We start from the raw sequence: 18110 nt of genomic DNA, 5'->3' as shown, positions 1-18110 counted from the left end.
TGTGGTAATGACTGAAAGTCCCCAAAGGAAAAGTTCTGTTTTATTAAACAGGGATGTTCACAGTTGGGCTACTGGGGGTTATCTTCTTCCTTTTTTTTTTTTTTTTTTTTTAATGATGGCAGGTGCAATATAGATTTTTATGAAACTATTTTAGAAGCAGTCTTCCTTGTAAGAGCACTTAAGAAAATGTATTTGCCAGTGGCTGAAGGAATTAGAAATTCAAGTGAACGTGTGTCTTAACAGTATTTTAGTCCTTATATGTATATGCATTAGAATAAGATTATAAAGTATCAAAAATAATAACAGCATAAGAGCTTATGTTCTGCATTTGATTTCATATAAAAATAGTAATCTTAACCTAAAATGTAGTGATTAAACCTAAATGTTCTGTTAATTCAAGACAAAACTAAATAAATCAATAAACAAATAAGCTTGCAGTTACAGTGAGATTTCACTTCCTGGACTGAAAATTGAACTGTAGGCTCATAGCTCCCTTGAGTGTTTGAAAAGAGAATAGCAGCTCTTAATAACAGAGCACTTTGCTGTGAGGGGTGGACGTTCATGTCATTACCTTTTTTCTGGCAACTTTTCAACCACCAGCAGAAGTTTTCATTGATTTGCCTCCTGCTGTAAGGCAGTAATTATACTGCTCTGTCTCTCTTTTCATGAGCTGCAGGAGTTGGGGAAAATAAGGGAAGCTAGAGATATTAGCTATGGATAAAATGCAATTCAGGCTGAGCTATTTCCTATTTTACTGCATGGGGTCAAGCAGGCTAATTTTTACACATCTGCACTAAATATAGAGAATAGGGTTTCCAGTGCAATGGTGGAGAATCCAAGGTAAAAATTCGATCCAGATGCTGTAAAGTCATCCGCTCCCTAGAAAATGAGAAGGTATTGCATGCAACTTTTCTCTGAAAATCAGACTCCTCTCGCCACAACCCAGGTGCAGAGTCACTGGTGTTGATCAAGAACAATTAAACATTGTGCAATTATCCCAAATTGGTCCTGTTACATTTGGCAGAGGTTCTGTTCATTGTTGCAGTCCAGTGATGCTGAGGGGAAAGAAGCCATTTTTGAGAAATACTGGTACTTATTTCACCTGAGCATGTTCCCTCTCTGAAGGTGGCTTAGGCAGAGGAAATGGATGGAGGTGTTTGTGAACTGCACTGAGCTGTCAGAAAGTGATCCCTTATGTCTGACTTCATCTATTTATAATTGCCAGGAAGACTTGTGTTCATTTTGGTGATGCAGAATCAAGTGCAGCTGGAGGAAGAGAAATGGGGAAATTTGAGCTTAAGTAGTAATGGAATGCAGGAGTTTGTGCATATACAAATCTTTGTCATAAATCAACAGGTTTTAAATCAATTGGTTTTCATTCATTTTCATGACTTGGGATTGTGAAAACGTAGTACTCTGTTAAGGAATCAGCACAGTGATCTTGATCTGTATCTTAATGTAGGAAATGTTTTTTGAGGCTGATATCCTTTTAACTAAGATAATTAATTTAAACTTGTCTTTGCCTTTAAGGATCTTTTCATCTTATCAAGTATGCTGAACAATTTCTGCAGATAAGTGTCCTGTGATTTATATTTATGTTTTTATGAAACAAATCTATTTGGTTGTCAGTACTTTGTTCTCCAAATTGCTGCTATAATGTTTATCTTCTGTGTGAACTCAGCCCTGTTAGTAAATACATGTGAAAGCTAATTAAAGTACAACAAGGATGTAGAGCACTTGCATGTCACTCCACTATTATTTGAGGATTTTATGGTTTTGGTACAAGTAGTGTGTCAGTTTTAGCACAGAACAGTGAGACACATGTCCTCACTCTTTTATAGCTTCTCATCATAGCAATGTTTACATACACATAATATAGAAACACATTCTAGAAGGCACATGAGATCACACACAGAGTAAATAAATTCTATTAAGTATTCATTAATATAATTTGTGCTGCAATACAATTATTTCCTTGGCTTACATTTCAGCTCAGTAGTCCTACAGAGCAAAATTACATCCAGGTATTCTCCAGCAATTAGGCCATATTTTAAAGAAGAAGTATTCAATCACACAAATAAGGAGAACTGGCAGAATCAGGATCTGAAGAGTTTTCAGAAACCTCTGCAATCTCTCACAAGAAGATTTCCATGCATATTAATTTCTACAATGGATAGTTTGAGTTCTACTAACACTGGTATTTAGAACAATGAAGCATCAAAAATTTGTCTTTTGCTAAAGTAATAAAAAAATTGTAAGAATGCAAGAGGAAGGAAGCTTCTAGCCTTTGTGGCGCTTAAAGAGGAATTTTCTCAAACTTACATAGAGGTACAGGCTCTGGAAGGAAAGTGTAGGCACAGGTTTGACCTCAGTCTGAACTCACAAGTGAAGCTTCAGTAGAGGTGCTGTCCTGTTCTCTGGTAGATCCTGAGCTGCACAGATTTTCCAGTCTAGAATTGAGACACAAATGAAAATCTTGGCAGTTGTCACAAATCAAAATTAATTTCTTTTTGATAAATTTAGGGTCTCTCTTTGATCTGGACATTTTTTATATTTTTGTTCAATATGCCTGACATAGGAAACAAACTTTGTTTTTGTCAGATCCATCTTTTTGCTTCACGATGTCTGTCTTATTTTCCTATACCAGAAAATCTTTCTCGTTTTGCTGACTAGTGGAATATTTAATAATTTACCTAAATATATATTTGTATCTTATATAGTCTATGTTCTATAATACTATATTTAATAATATCTGATATAATATTTCTAATTAATTTCTATATTTTCAGTCTGAAATTCAGGGTCATTTTCAATATGAGTGTGGGAATCTGGTGAGGAAAATCGCAGGAGAGGCAATTAAATTAAAGCAGAGTAGTTGAACAGGTCTGGAGTATATTCCAGTTAAGGACTGTTTCTGCTTACCATCACTTCATATGGACCTGTTTTCCCTGGAGGTACTGTGTTCTGTAAAGCACATATATTTCACGGAGGCTGCTGGTACTGAAATTTATTCTGTTGTTCTCCAACAATTGTGCTACATGTAAATGTACACAACAGGTGACATTGAGCAATTATCCAGCTCCATTAGTTTGACTGCAACCACTGTAAGAAAATTCTGGTATTAATCCCTACAGTGATCTTTCCCCATTCCGCTCTAACCTCCCTCCAGAGGGGAAGCTTTGTGAAAAAAAGAAAAAAAATTCGTTTTCACTTTGATACAGTTTCTTACGTTCTTGGGTTCATACCGAATCTGTTGCAATTTCTGTAGCGATCAGCTTAAAAATGACACATCTAAAAGTAAATAACATCGTGCTGCTGAGCTGTGTAAATGGCTTGCTAGTCAATTAGGAGAATGCCACTTGTTCTCTGGCGCTTTGCACTGACTCTGAAACCCATCAGGAGTTACAGCCAGGCAGGAATGCTGCAGCCTCAGCAGCTGGTGGCAGAATTTGACTGAAGTTTTTGTATAAAACTAGGAGAAGTTCTGTGACTTGTGCTTGTGTGAGAGGTGCATGCCCTATGTGGTGCCTGGGAGCTTGGCTCTCCCTGCTGCCTGGCTGGGTGGGCACTGAAGGCAGATCAGGGTCCCGGCACAGCTGACCATTGAATCCAAAGTGGTGTTTCTAGCTCTGCTCTTCCATACTACTTTTCTGTCAAGTGACAGTGTTTTTCCTAAATTACGGACTTTTTGGTTTATGAGGGCAAGTTTATTTCCTAATTATGTAGAGACTAGAAGGGAATTAAGTGGGCAAGTCCTTTAATTTAAAATAGGAAAGTGTATTACTGGCCTTGTTCTCTGATGAATTGAACATTAGGTATATTAATATTAGTAATGGAACATAATGGCTACTTGTCAGAAGTAAAGATAATTATTTCAGGAACACAAAACTAAGCTTGACAGATAATTGCCTGTTGAAATCTGATGCTGTGCAACAAATGGAGGATTATTAACAACAGACTCCCATGTTCATCTGTTATGTTATTAAATCCTGTATGTTACATTGGCAGGGTTATCATTGCATTAAAAGCATCTCCCTCTTCTTAGAGTTGCATGTCAATTCTGGATTCAAGATTTTGGTTGCCTGGGGCTGTTCTGTTCTAAATAAATTGTTTTGTTTTCCTCCAAAAAGTTGAGAAGCTCTGCATAAGTTTTGTCAGGTGTAGGTTGTATAGGTATATACTACTTGCTGAACGAAAAACAACCATCATTTCCATTTTGCCGATTTTTTTTTCTTTTTTCTTTTTAAAAAAACAAACTGGTCCTATTGTTTTTAAATGCATATTCATCCAGCAGGCACCTTGAGATCTGTGAAGATTTTCATTTACTGGACAAAAGTGTACCAACAGGAACTAGTGAAAAGGGGTTTGAAGGTAACAGACCCTCAGGCTCGAGACAGAGTTTTCAATTATGTCAGTAATGAAACCCAAAATAACTTCAGTGAGTAATGTTATATTTTGGCCATTTGGATTTTTTAAAATCAAGAGTAAACTTTTTATTCAACTGCCTAGTGTAACCTAAACGAAGCAGTGGTCATTCAAGCTTTGAAGTTTGACTATGAACTTCATAAGACATCTGCTAGTTCAAAACTATTTGTTTGAAGTCTGTAGTTGTACCTTGAAAGATGGTTACAGGCATTGTTTGGGAGAATGCCTTACAGTCAAGTCTTCTTCTATATCTAATAAAAATTTCCTTCTCCTTCATTTTGTGACTCAAATGTTAAACTGTGTTTTCTGTCACCAAGGTTGATATTAAGAATATAATGTTGCTGTAGTCACTTTAACAGTTTTCATCAAGAGCCATCCCCACATGCTACTCAAGACAATAGTGGCAAGCATAAAAATCATTAAAAACATCTAAAGTTTTGTAGAGCAAATTGTGTTCAGAAAAAATCAATTTGTATCAAAAAAGGCATTATTTACCTAATCATTCATGACTGGAAAAAAGCCACATGAAAAATTGCCTTATTTCAAAAGGCAATCATGAAGGCTTCAAAGTACATATAATCTCATTTCTCCACTCTCATTTTACCTGCTTTCTCTCCCTGCACTGGAAAACTGCTGTCATAACTGTATCTATTTCCTGTAGGAGCTATTAGTTAGTAGCATTACATCCGCTTAAACGTGATCACTTTTCTCTTCTGTGTGTTACTGATACGCTATTATTATCCAATAATATTGCTCATCCATCAGAGCTTGCCATGTTTCCTGTGCTGATTGTAGTATGGAGAGCTGAAGTGTCCTCTAAAACAATGTTCAGAGATGCCAGAATGTTTTAATGATTTTGTGATGCTACGGAGCTACAAGCTTCTTGTGGTGCATTTCAAGATTGTAACGCAAAATTTTTCTCTGCTTTTAATTCCTAAGCAAAAGCACTTTAACCATCAGTTTTGAATGTAACCATCTCAATTCCTCTTTATTTAAATGGCAGATTCATTAAAAACTCCATCTGGCTTCCATAGGAAGCTTGCACAAATCCTTGGAAATGGATTTTTTTTTCAGGACACAAGGAGCTGTGGCCAGGATTAGAACCTCTTCCTCCTGCAGCATACTTGCCAGATGGCAAGTTGGTTGAATCTGGTTTTAACTCACTAGGGCTTAAAGGAATGAACACACCTCTGAGAAGTGGGTGCTACATTTCTACTTCAAAGGTCTCCTTTAAAATTAGCCTCCAAAGATTTATATGCAGAGAGTGGTTGTGACCTGGGCAGTCTGTTGCATATCTCTCATCTTTTTCAGTGCTGAGTCAGAGTGACACAAACCACTTTACAAAATCCCAGTAATTTCACAACACTGGGTGAATCTTGCTACATGGCTTAATTAAATTTTTATATAAATATATATATATTTATGTATATAATTATTTATTTTGCAGTGTTGTAAAGACTCTTCACTTCAAATACTTGTTTTCTAAGTAAAATATGAAAATTTGACATATTCACTGGTGTCACATAAAACTGTCTTTGGGTATTGTCCTCAATATGGAAGTCTGCTTTGTACTAAAAACTAACATTTTTGATGGACAGTTTAGTTTAATCAGTTCTAGGTTTCAATTGAGTAGAAAAAGAGCATGTGTCTATTTAAATCTCTTACAGCCGCTTTTTCAAATTCCTTGAAGTGGCTTTGAAACTTGTGAAATACATTTCCAGCTAATTAGTGTGTAAATGCTAAATTATTTTGGTAAGGGATCCTCTCTCTTCAAAATACAAAGCATTGTCTTGCATTTTTGTTATTTACAGAGAAATCAGATTTTTTTATATTACAGGATTTTCCCCTTTCTGACAATGGAGAAGACTCCTATGAACTGATGCCAAAGAACTTCAGAGTCTGCAGCATCAATATTAGCCTTTTCTTTCAAATGCAGAGCAGTGGGGATGCTGACTCTGCTGAGATGTAGTTGTGTGCCAGGTTTCAGGCATTCAAGTGGCCATGTCTGTCATAATTATTTATGTGCTTGGTTGAACATGACTGTACCTGCGTGCAGTGTGAGCCCTCATTTGTAGAGCAAAGCATTTAAAGATTAGCACACTTGTTTAAGATAAGGAAGCAAATAATTGCAAGTCAAAATACTCCATTTTTCTCCCTTTCCACTTCCCACGATACACAGTGGTATTGTTTATGTATACTCTGTATAAACTCCTTCTGCTGGAGGTGATTTTGTATCTCTGCAGTGGTGCTGGTTCTTGTACTGCACACAGGACTGTTCACCCCAGTCTTGGAAATAAGGAAATAGCAGCCACTGTTGTGTAAGCCTCATTTGTATGCATTTGTGAGTTGGAAGTAATTTTTTAGCCTTGAGTAGTGAATTTTCAGTGTTGAATTTTTCATGAAGAAATTTTCATTGTTTTAAAATCAAGTTTTTACACAAAATACCTCAAGGGGGTCTATTTACTTGCACTTGGAATGGGCTTTGTATTTGGCTATCACCTTATTCCTGTTGTTACTGAGCCCATTTGTTAGGAGTTCTAGCAGCACCTATTCCCCAAGTTTCCCTGTACTTCAAAAAAGATGGAGGGACTGAAAAGAATATTTGTGATTTAATACAAATATTCAGGAATCTTACTTACAAAGAAGAGAGGGTGATAGCGCCAGAATCAAAAGTAATAATTTTTTTTCCTGGACAGAAAATGTCAAGAGTTAATGCTTTCCTAAAACTCTCAAAAATACCCTGGTTGGGCTCTCCATGAATTAATTCCTTTGGAACGAATTCACCTACCATATTACTTTAACACTTTATTCATATATTGCAAAATATATGTAGAAAAAAATAATGGGCCTCTGAAAACCTGATGTATGTAATTGCATCCAGGGATACAGATGATGTCTGAATCATTGCAAGGTACAATGGTTTCTGTGGTATTTCTAAATGAAATTAGAGGTCTCTTGTTTACAGTTTGTTTGTGGTGCACTCCATTCAGTAGAACAGTGTATGGATCCAATACTAATGCAGAATAAATATGTGCTACAGCCTGATGCTGTTTTGAAGATGTTTGTATACTCCTAGTTTTACTTCTGCATTACCATCATTTCCAGTTGTATCTGGCTTGATTTAAACTGAGAGAGCTTTATATTAGTAACATATGGAAGTTGTTATTGTTTACATTTGTTCAGCAGATGTGTGAGCTTTTTATATGCCTGACATCCACATCAGTTGGATGAAGTGATGCATAATTCTGTAGTATTCAAGTATTCAAATTGGATGAGAGCAAGCACTGACTGTCAGTGCTTGTAAAGTCCAGGAGTGACAGTTCAGTACTTCAGTCTGTGTGAGCACCACTTTGTCCCCTCCTTGCCAATCAGGCATTCCCCTGTGACCACATTTGCAAGAAGTGAAATTGGAAGGGAAGCACTGCAAACAGGTAGAGAGGCCATTGCACAGTGACCTGGTGAGGTGAGATCAGCTGAAGAAACCAGCACCAAGGGGCAGTTGAGCCCTACTAAATGTAAATGCCTTCAGTGCCAGGGTGGGAAATGATCAGGTCAGTCACAGTCATTGTACTAAAAAAGAAATTTACATTTCCCTTCTCCCTCACTTTTCAACTTTCCCATCTATCATATTTAAAATACTTAAAACACTCTCAGTATTTTTTTAAACTACCATTTTCTGTACTAAAAGTATCATGCTGGCCTGTTTAGAAAGGAGGGAGCCAAAAAGACTCTACAAGAGCGGTTTTGTGTAACTTGAGGAAAAGTGTGCAAGCCATTGATAAATTTTTGTGTTTTCTGTCAACAGAGAACATGTTTAAAGGCTTTTAAAGTGTGTGATTTCATCTAGGAGGTTTTTTTTTCCTCCTTTGAATATCATCTGTGAGCTGATGAAATTACAACTGAGAGCACCAGATAGGAACTTAAACAAAATTTGGCAAGCAGAGCTTCTTTAAGTGTTCATCTTAAACTGAGCCTTGTCTACAGCAAACCTGCTTTGCTTTCAAAAAGCAGTTAATTTTGTAATTGAACATTAACAATAGGCCATATTTTTGGTGGCTGTGTCCTTGGCTTCACTGAAGTAAAACTGTATTTATTTACAAGAGATGAGGATCTACCTTTTTCCACATATTTTTTAATGGTTCTTTACTTCTTAGAGAATGAAACCTTTGTTTCTTTAGAAACACATCTATTAAGAAAACAGCAGTGCCAAAATCATTTAACTGTCCCTGCCTCTTCTCTCGTGCTCCTTCCTTTGCAGTGGCCTTGGGTCTCTACTTCCCCAGGAAGGAGTACTCAGAGAATGTCTACATTGACGAGCCGGCAGGAACGCCGCTCCTGCGCATCCATGCCTTGAGGGATTCGCGAGAGGAAGTGGCCCACTTTCATCTGTGTCACAATCTCAAAGTTCCTCGAGCAAGGCCACAAGGAAATAATTGGTTCCAAATCAGAGAAGAAACAGGACTTCTCTACCTCACCAAAAGCCTGGATAGAGAGGACTTCAACATGCTGTGTAAGTATGAGAAAACCAGCTTTTCTTCTTGAGGTATCTGTTCTTAAAGAAAAATACATTCAGACAATGAGATCTCTCCATTGGAAGATGAGCATCAAATTTGAAAAAAACACATCTGACCTTTTAAAATGAGGAACCAGACCCAGTGAAATCCACAGCAGTATGCCAAAGCAGATGCTGACCTGGGAGAGATCCTGTTACTCACACTGGGAGGTTCTAGTAGGGTGGGACAGTTGCATTACTGGAAATATTTTTTCTGCATTTCATAGCGGTATAGGTCACAGCTTTACACTGAAATTTGCAGTTTGTTTATCTGCTGATGAAAGTTAGACCAGTTCCATTGCGTTAGGGATTCCAAGACAAATGCTGTGAGAGTGGTTCAGATTCTTATATAAATGGTCCTTGAATTCTGGTGACTTGGATTCACAAATTATGTTTGCATGTAACACCAAAGAGCTCTTAGAAGAAATGGTTAATTGTACCTCTCTCCATCTCTTGAGGTTTGCTTTTGTTAGAGAAGCTTACTGTTGAACTACAAAAGTTCATTATCTCAGGAGTTTTTACTCTTCTTTTATGCTCTAGCACTAAATTGGTTTTGGTGATTGTGATCTATGAGGAAATTAGTTATCATTAGATGGTGGAGGAGGAAATGGATGAGGAGTTAATGGCATGCCACTGTGCTCAGTTGCAGAAATTTTACTGTTGAAGAGAGTCTGTAGTAACTGTCTTCAGTTTGTAAGATCCATATATCAACACTACCTTCAGACTTAGGTGCCTTGATGTTGAAATTTTCAACTTCAGACACTTAATGCTTTATTTTTGAAGTGCTGAGTGTTTGATATTTCATCCATTTGTGGTACTTGGCATTCATGTATATCAAATATTTGTGCTGAACAAAGGAGGAACAGCTACTTAACACCCGAGAGCCTTGTTTTGTTCATACAGATCAAAGTGACCTAAACTTCTTTTCAAGTGAGTTAGATCTATTACAGAGATATTACTGTGCTGTCTGTAGTCAAGGGAATCAAAACAAGTCTTGATGTATTAGTAGATGCCACAGGTTGATTTTAACTTTGATTTTATCTTTTGCCCACCTCTTCATAGTTGAAAACGATGAAGCAATCTGTTCTCTGAACCTAGACAATTTGGTTTGTACTGTTGGAATGCTGTGACTGAAATGTTAGTCGTGATAGGGATTTGTCCTGAGTATCTGTTGCCATCTCATGCATTATTTTTCCTGTTTTCCACCCCACTCTGCTCTAGTCTCTTCAAAAAGCAGACCTCACAAAGAGTTCATTACTGCCAGTGACATGTTTTTATGTCAATGTCTTACAGACAGAATGCTGATACAGGTTTTGAGATTCTATAATGCAAAATTAGTGCCAAACCCTATAGTTTTAGGCTTATTTGGATTATTAAGGTATATGGTCTTCCCACCAGCATCTGGCATACTGGAGAGTTGCTTTGCCACATAATAGGATTTATGGAATAATGGACTAGGGTAGAATATAAGGAAAAGAAATGTTGGCTTGTCTTCTGTAAAATATTTCTTATGGTGATTTTTTCCTCCTGAAGCTGTAGGAAATTGGATGCCATTGTCCAAGGTGATGCTGTATGTCTTCCTTTCATCCCACCCTTTCCAAGAGAAGGAATGTGACTCTGCTACGCGCACCACGGTTTTACTCTCTTTGATCAATGCTACTGCATCAACTTGCAGTTCCCTGACAGCAAGGCAGCTTTGCTTCACAGAAATGGATCTCTCCTTTCACATCAAGGAGAATAAACCACCTGGTACATTTCATCAGCTCCGGTTACCCTCAGTTCATCATCTGTGTCAGAATCTCAGCATTTCCTACAAACTGCTTGCAGGTAAAACAGGATCTGAGCCGCTCACGTACTAGCAATAGATTCAAGCAGCTGCACTGTTAAAAGAACTCTTTTGTAGTACACCATCTAGATTTGATTCTATAAAGGAAGTTCCTTTACAAACCTAAACTGATCCTGAAGATTTTGCCTTTGAGATACATAGAGGAAATGGGAAGGAGGACTATCCCCTTCCCTAAAGAAAAGATCAGTTTTAGAATTTTATATCTTCTAGAAGTAGACTGAGAATAATCCTGAGCTTTAAACTGTGCTGCTTCTAAACTGTAGAATCTTCCCATACATTCTCTGCTTTCTCCCTACTCTAATGCAACCACACAAGTTCCTTCTGTTTCACTTCTGAATCTTTTATTATGCAGTCATGCTATCCAAATGGATTTACTGAACTGCAGAAAACTATTAAAGCCATCAGAGCCCTGTACAGTAGGTGATTGTGGCTGTGCGTGTTCTGCAGGGGAAGAAGTTCCCTTTCGGTACAACGAGAACACCACCAGCGTGCGGGTGACGCAGCGCCTGGACCGGGAGGAGAGGGAGAGATACGAGCTCATTGCCAAGTGCACCGTCAGAGAGGGGCTCAGGGAAATGCAGGTGGAGGTGCCTTTCCTGGTGAATGTGTTAGATGAAGATGACTCTCCTCCCTTCCTTCCCAATGGCACTGATACTGCAGATGCTGTCGTGGAGTTCAACAGGAAAGAGGTAATGTTGGTAATGTTCTCCTTTACGTAGTCCCTGGAAGTACGGGCACAGCAGTGGGAGGCAGGACTCCTGGGAAGCATTGTGTTCTGCCTGGATAATGGATCTTGGCAACAAGCCTATCACCATACTATGCTCTGTAGAGCTATCATTGTAAAATGCTGTTTGTAGGATTCCTTTGCCCCAAATTATGTCTTGCTCAGATCCTAAAGAAGGAGGAGTTTGGGTTAGTGATTAAAGACTGTGAAGAAATTTGAGCAGTTTCCAAGGTCAGAATGGACAATTGAGTCTGTGGTCAGGATCGCTCTGGGTCTCTCCATACTGTGCTCTGCTCTGTTTGTTATGGGGTTGCTTCCCTCAGGGGATTAAAATGGTTTATTAGAGCAAGTGTTATGTGCATGCCTGTCCCATACATGCAAATCTGTGTAATGTATCAGGACTATGTTCAGAACATTTATTAGGATGCTGTAGAAGTAGTGGTTGACTTCTACAGACAAACCACTGCACCTATGGAGTTAATGGCGAGCTCCAGAATCTTGTTTTAATGGTTTTAATTTTTCCCTTGCTGTGCCAAGCTGATCTTTCAAGAGGTCTGAATCCCTGGGTGTCCTTGGTGCCCCTGTACACACACAGCCCTTGCTTCAGTAGAGAAGTACACATGTGGGCTCTTGGGCTCTTAGAGGAGCAATGACCCTTTTTAAGTTAATGTGAATAGAGAAGACTTCTTGTGGGGGGGCATAAACAATGTGTGTTTCATGAGAGAACTTCTGTTTCCTAACAGCAAGATCTCTTGGTAGTCAATTTTCCCTTCAAAGTACATTTTGATCGTATTTGTGTCTGGAAGGGAGAAGACTGATTTTAGGAGTTTGCTGCCATCTCCTGACTAGAACAAGTCTTGACAAGACACTTATGAATACATTTGCCTGGGTTTCAGTGACAGTTGTAAGGTCTTGTTTGACCAGTATTTCAATCTCCAGAACGGTTACTAGAAGAAGACAGCTTCAGGTCCTTCAGCAGTGCCATTTATTGTTTCCTACCAGGGCACTGTTCTTTCCACGCTGACTGTGTACGATGCAGACACCACACCTATTTATCCCCTTGAAAGCAGCAGAAAGAAATACACAGGAACCATCATTACTGACGATCCCTGGATAAGTGAAACATTTCGTGTAGAGCACATCTTTGATGAAATCCATTTCAGCCCAAATGGCAGCCAAGTGAGGGGAACTCGGCACGAGTACAGTAAGGACTCTTTCTTCAAATAAAGGACAAGTTGCTTTTTAATAGATGACCAATTATTCTTGAATTTTTCTGAGCATTTTGTAAGTATTGAGCCAAATAAAGCTGAGAAATGTCATGTAAATAAAACACCGAGTTTTAAATATGTACTGAAAAAATGGAGCTTGTGCATCTCTGCAGTAGGGAGTGTATGGAATGACGGTGTATAAACTGATAAGCAAGAGGTTTTGATTGTAGGATTCTTGGCTTGTTGGTGGAAGGGAAGAAGGCCTCCCAAACATCTTGAATGACAGAGAGCTTAAGAACATATTTCATATTTAAGTTGCCTTCTGTTTCCTATTAGGAAACTTGGATGTGTATAATTAAATTTGGTGCATCTATTTTTGTTGGGCTTGCAGTATTAAAAGATGCATTTGCAGATAATGTGGGTTGCTAATAGATGAATCTTTTCCTTCACAGAACTGGTACTGAATAAAAGCATTTCAGTCACAGAGCATCGTTCCTTCCAGCTGGATGTTTTGGTGAATGACACAGAATTCCATGGCCCAGAAAGATCGGTGATGCTCCATTTCAATGTCTCCATCCTCCCTGTCAGCATTCAGTTTTCAAACATAACTTACCAGTTCACGGTGAACAGAAATGCTGAACGTTTTGCACAAGTAAGAACCATGTTAATTATGCATCCCCTTTCTGATGGAGCTTACGAGCTGGATCACTGGGCCAGATGTGTTGCAGCCCTTGTTGGTTTTAACTGTTTTAAGCAGAATCACTGAAAAATGTGTTATCATTGTGATTGTTGCTGGATGTAGGAGGTAGCAGGTAGGCTGGGCACTACCTCTCCCACCATGTAGTAACAGGAGGAGCCACACATGGAAGTACTGATGGAGAGAAATAACATGTTGTGGACAGGAGGACTTGCAACCATGAGTGGCTTAGGCATGAATAACTGCAACAATGTCAAGGGCAAACCAAAGGCATTTGTCCAGCTATTGGAGTCTCAGTATATTAATAGCTTTTCTTTAGGTAATGGCTAGTTAGTAATTCATGTGTTTCCTAATTTAACCTTGTTTTAGCTTAATCACCCCCATTGCCATTAATAATGATTTCCAGAGACACTTTCTAGCAGGCTGACATTAGTCAGGTGAAAATTACAATGTAATTCCTATGAAACGTGTACATTAATAAGGCACTAGTTCAATGCAATTAATATTATGAAAGTGAATATTAAAAACATCAGTGATGAACCCTTTTGTGTCTGGAAGGGTTGGAAAGTGTGCCTTGTAAGTATTGTAGCAGAGAGGAGGACTGAGATTAAAATATGGTCATCCCAATTGCAGAAAAAACCAATTCATTAGAAGAATTTTAAGGAAGAATTAAGTTTTATTAATCTTTGAGCCTCTGGCTAATTTTAAAAAGAACGAAAAAGGGAAGTTAGATGTATTGCATGTTATTATATCTAATCTGGTGAAATGCGTTGTCCATAGTCTGCACTGAATATCCTAAATAAGAGAAAGGTACCAAGTGTGCTCATGTGGGTGCCTCACTACAAAAGCTACTCCTTTATGATATTTCATGATGCCTTGTGGCTGCAGTTTTTCAGTTTGCAGTTGGTTAGAAACTTCAGAGGATAGTCTGTTCTTTTTGTGCAGATCAAATTATTTCTGATGTTAGGTTTGAGGCTTTTGTAGCACCAGGCTGTGAAAGCTTTACCCTTGCCTGTTGCCTGGAGATGGGATGAAACCTGGGTTTCCCCCTAAAAGAAAAAATAACACAGGTATGTAAGATACTCAAGGTCTAACTCTTGCATCCAGAACTCTTGTGTCTGTGTCGCAACATGTCTGCAGTTGAAACAAATGTGGACACTTACCTGTTAGGTGTGTATGAATTTAGATTAATGAATTGGTTGGGTTGTTTTCTGTATGCATGTTTTTTATATATAGGTGTATGCATACAATATTATTGTGAATGAATGAGTTCCAGATTAAATTTGGACAACCATGGTTATCTATGCATATCCTAGATGACTTGAACACTTCAATTTTAAAATCTGAGAGTATGTGAATTTTTTTTAGTTTTAGGGTGCAAAGCAAAAAAGCCACTTGAATTTTAAAGCTACTGATGTGGAATATTGTCATGAGAGTCAAACATCTGAAAAGGAATTTTAGGATCTTTGAAAACACTGTCATTTTGCACTAATTGTGCATTTTCACTGGGTGGCAGTAGTAGCAGGAAAAACTGTTCCTGGCAAGAGCTCCAAGTTTCTGGGAGGAGATGTTTTTCTTTGTGCTGCCTAAACACAAATTCACAAAGAGATTTTGTTCTGATTCCTGAGCAGCGAAGTGCAAAACTCATCCTGGCTCTGGAGGTGGTGTTCTCAGTTAGTTCAAGTGTCATCCACTTACTTGTGAAACTGGATTTGAATTTACAGTATGCTCAGCTTGGAGCACAAGTCAGTGTAAGCAGCTTAGTCCCCAGCACTTCACATTATTAAGGTTGGCTGCATAATTGGCCTTGATGTGCCAGAGTAGTCAGGGAAAGTACTGGGCCAAATCAATATGAAGGCTGAACTGTCTCCTGCCCTAAGGAAAACACAGGAGCGTGAAGAAATTATTAACTGCTGGGCTGATGCCATTTGTCTATTTGAGCAGCTAAATGAATTGAATAACAGAAGCATGGCCTGACAGTGCAGGCTTGCCCAGTGGCATTTAACTTATCAAAGGACTTAAAGCTCTATTGACATTTACTGAGACAAATGATGAATAACATTGGCTGAGATTTTTAGAGAGGTTATATGTCCAAATGTTCCTGGAATTCAGTGAAGAGGAACAGTATCATTATCCAGACTTTATTAAACATTGGAACTTGAAAGATGGATCTTTCTGTTCTTATTTCTAATAATGGTATATCTGTGTTAACTATTGAGAGTCTTGCAAATTTGTAGGTTCCTCCCCTGTGAGCTGATGTTAAACCTGACTACCCTTTACCCTGATTACTTGTTTTTTCACCCTCATGAGAAGGGGGAAGTAGCTGTTTTTATCTTTTTCTTCTGGAGTTGTGTTTTGCTGCGCCTGAGAGCTGAGCTGGCTCCAGAACTTGTGGAGCAGAGCAAAGTTACGAGGTTGGGCTTTCCTCAGCGGAATTAGGCAAAAAGAGAATGTCTGTTTTTCTCATAGAAATTTCTTGAGGGAGGCCTTTGTAGCTTCTTCTCTAATTATATGGAGAAAGCAAAACTGGCCAATGTGCTCTTCTAAGGAATAAACTGGCTGATCTGCTCTTCAGATTTTATGGGGTATCTGAATTTACAGGGTCTTCTCCAACCCCACTGAAGGAAATTGCTTGTGATGAAAAAGGCGCCTGGAAAGAGCAGTTATGACAGAGTAGGCAGAAAGGGCAGTTCAGGGTGGTCTGTGCAAAGGTTAATGCCAGGATCATCACTGTGTTCTCCTCCTCCAAGGAGCACCATCTGAGCAGTAGCAGAGCACTGCCAGTTGCAGCGCGGCACCAAAGCTGCGCTGACGTGCTTCTGGAAGGGACGTGTCTAGACCTTGTGTCTAGACAGAGTTTATGAACAGTGGAAATCTTGTCTTCTTCTTCTTCTTGCCAGTCCCAGCATGTTGTGCAGAGGAGACAGCCAGAAAGAAATGCCCTTGCTTTTGATGGCTTTGTGTTATCCTGCCACCTAAAATCCTGACAGGAATGGTGCCAAATGACCCATCAGTGATGTGAATGGAAATAAGTTAGATGAAGTGGGATTATCCTATAACAAAATATGCTTCTAGAACTGCAAAGGCTTCTTCTCTGACTTTAAATAGTCCAGGTTCATGGGAAGAGGTCTTAGTACACAAAAACGTCTTTGTTTTATAACATTCCTTAGTCAGAATGCTGGAACCAAGATGTAGAGATATGCTTTTACCAGCAGTGGTGTTTCTTGAAAACATTTCTTAACTGCAGCATTTGAAAGTAATCCATCACCAAGTTCCTTTCAATAACACCCCACCCTTCACATTGTGGTTTTCCCTGCAAAGAAAGCCAATGCCTCTGGGCCTGATCAAAATCCCACTCTTGTAAATGGAAAAACCAAAGTGAGCCTTGGATCAGTTCCTGTAGGAGCTGGACAGGACATGGGGCTTTACATTCCTGTGCTTCTTAGATGATGTGTTTTAGACTGAGTGTTCTAGCCTAGATACTCTGGCACACAGGAGTTCAAATGTGGCAAACCATCATATTTTTGTTTTTAGATTAAAATGTTTTAAAATTGCAAATGGGAAACAATGACGTTCTTATTCCTTTTAAGGCCTTCAGAGAGCTCTTCTGACCAGAAACTTTTTGACTGTAATATTACAAAAATTATGTAATAGCAATTTCTATGTTATTTGAAGAGTGTCTCAGCTTTGTTCATGCTGAGCTCTTTGATTTTTCAACGATGACAAAAGTTTTTTCAATGGTCAGCCTGAGACAGAACAGAGATTGAACTCAGAATTTCCCATGTCTCAGGGTCTTGTTCCCACTGAACATTGCTGCCCATTAGCAGTAGGCACCAAATACCACTGAGTCTGTGTCAAGGCTTTTTGCATTTTCACTGCTCGTCTGAAGACAACAGTTAATGCTTTAAGTCTCAATTTACTGAGAATAAATCACATTTAAAGCATTTACATACTGCATTTGTAGGAAAATAACTAATTTAGAAACCCCAAATAAACACTGAATTTGGCAAGTCATAGTATGCTCCATTTCCTTTCAGATATTTTTAAGAAGCACTAAGTATTTTTTGTGTACAGTTTTGTTCCTGTCTGTGATTTCTTTGTTGGTGTTTGAGCTTAGGTAGGAAAGATCTGCATTGAAAACTGCATGAAATTCCGTGGTGTAAACATCACCTACAAGTTGCTGTCCCCCAACTCGAGCTGCAATCCTGTCAGCATTCTGCAAGGCCGAGAGGACAAATTTGGGAGCCTCTATGTGAATGATCCCTCTGTGCTGCGCAGACCTGAGTGCAAAGAAATACAGTACACAGTGCAAGCTACTGACAAGCAGAGCCGGAAGCACACCAAAACCCTCCTCACTGTTGTCCTGGAAGGGACTCGTAAGTACCCCTGTCGAACTATTGATTTATTAGCAAGTGTTACTGGTGTGAGGTGATGCAGTGGCAGGGTGATCTGTAAAATGACGGCATTAACTATAAAACCAAGTCTTAGCTGCAAGATAATGGATCACAGAGTTTGGATTTTGAATTTTGATTCGTGCCTTCCTGTAGTAGCTGTTTGTTTGAAGAACTAACGTACAGAAAGGTGAGATATTTTATGCAATTCATAATGTTCATGATGATTAAGAAGAATCTTTAGAGTGTGTGTGTGACCTTTATTTT

At 38.7% G+C, this 18110-nt stretch overlaps 1 protein-coding gene across 4 annotated transcripts in view; it reads left to right on the top strand.

The window, feature by feature from the left end:
* RET (ret proto-oncogene) overlaps nucleotides 1-18110 on the top strand; it is a 75519-nt gene that overhangs the window by 33713 nt on the left and 23696 nt on the right. For all 4 annotated transcript variants that reach the window (XM_030950782.1, XM_030950780.1, XM_030950781.1 and 1 more), the window contains 6 exons: nucleotides 8684-8935; nucleotides 10511-10804; nucleotides 11271-11512; nucleotides 12550-12751; nucleotides 13208-13407; nucleotides 17570-17828. In XM_030950782.1, the coding sequence (XP_030806642.1) occupies nucleotides 8684-8935; nucleotides 10511-10804; nucleotides 11271-11512; nucleotides 12550-12751; nucleotides 13208-13407; nucleotides 17570-17828 (1449 nt within the window). The remainder of the gene's footprint in view (nucleotides 1-8683; nucleotides 8936-10510; nucleotides 10805-11270; nucleotides 11513-12549; nucleotides 12752-13207; nucleotides 13408-17569; nucleotides 17829-18110) is intronic.

Source organism: Camarhynchus parvulus, chromosome 6, assembly GCF_901933205.1.
Source record: "Camarhynchus parvulus chromosome 6, STF_HiC, whole genome shotgun sequence".
NCBI classification, from domain to species: Eukaryota; Metazoa; Chordata; class Aves; order Passeriformes; family Thraupidae; genus Camarhynchus; species Camarhynchus parvulus.
Note: the sequence above shows the minus strand (reverse complement) of the source record. Positions and strands in the feature narration are given on the sequence as shown.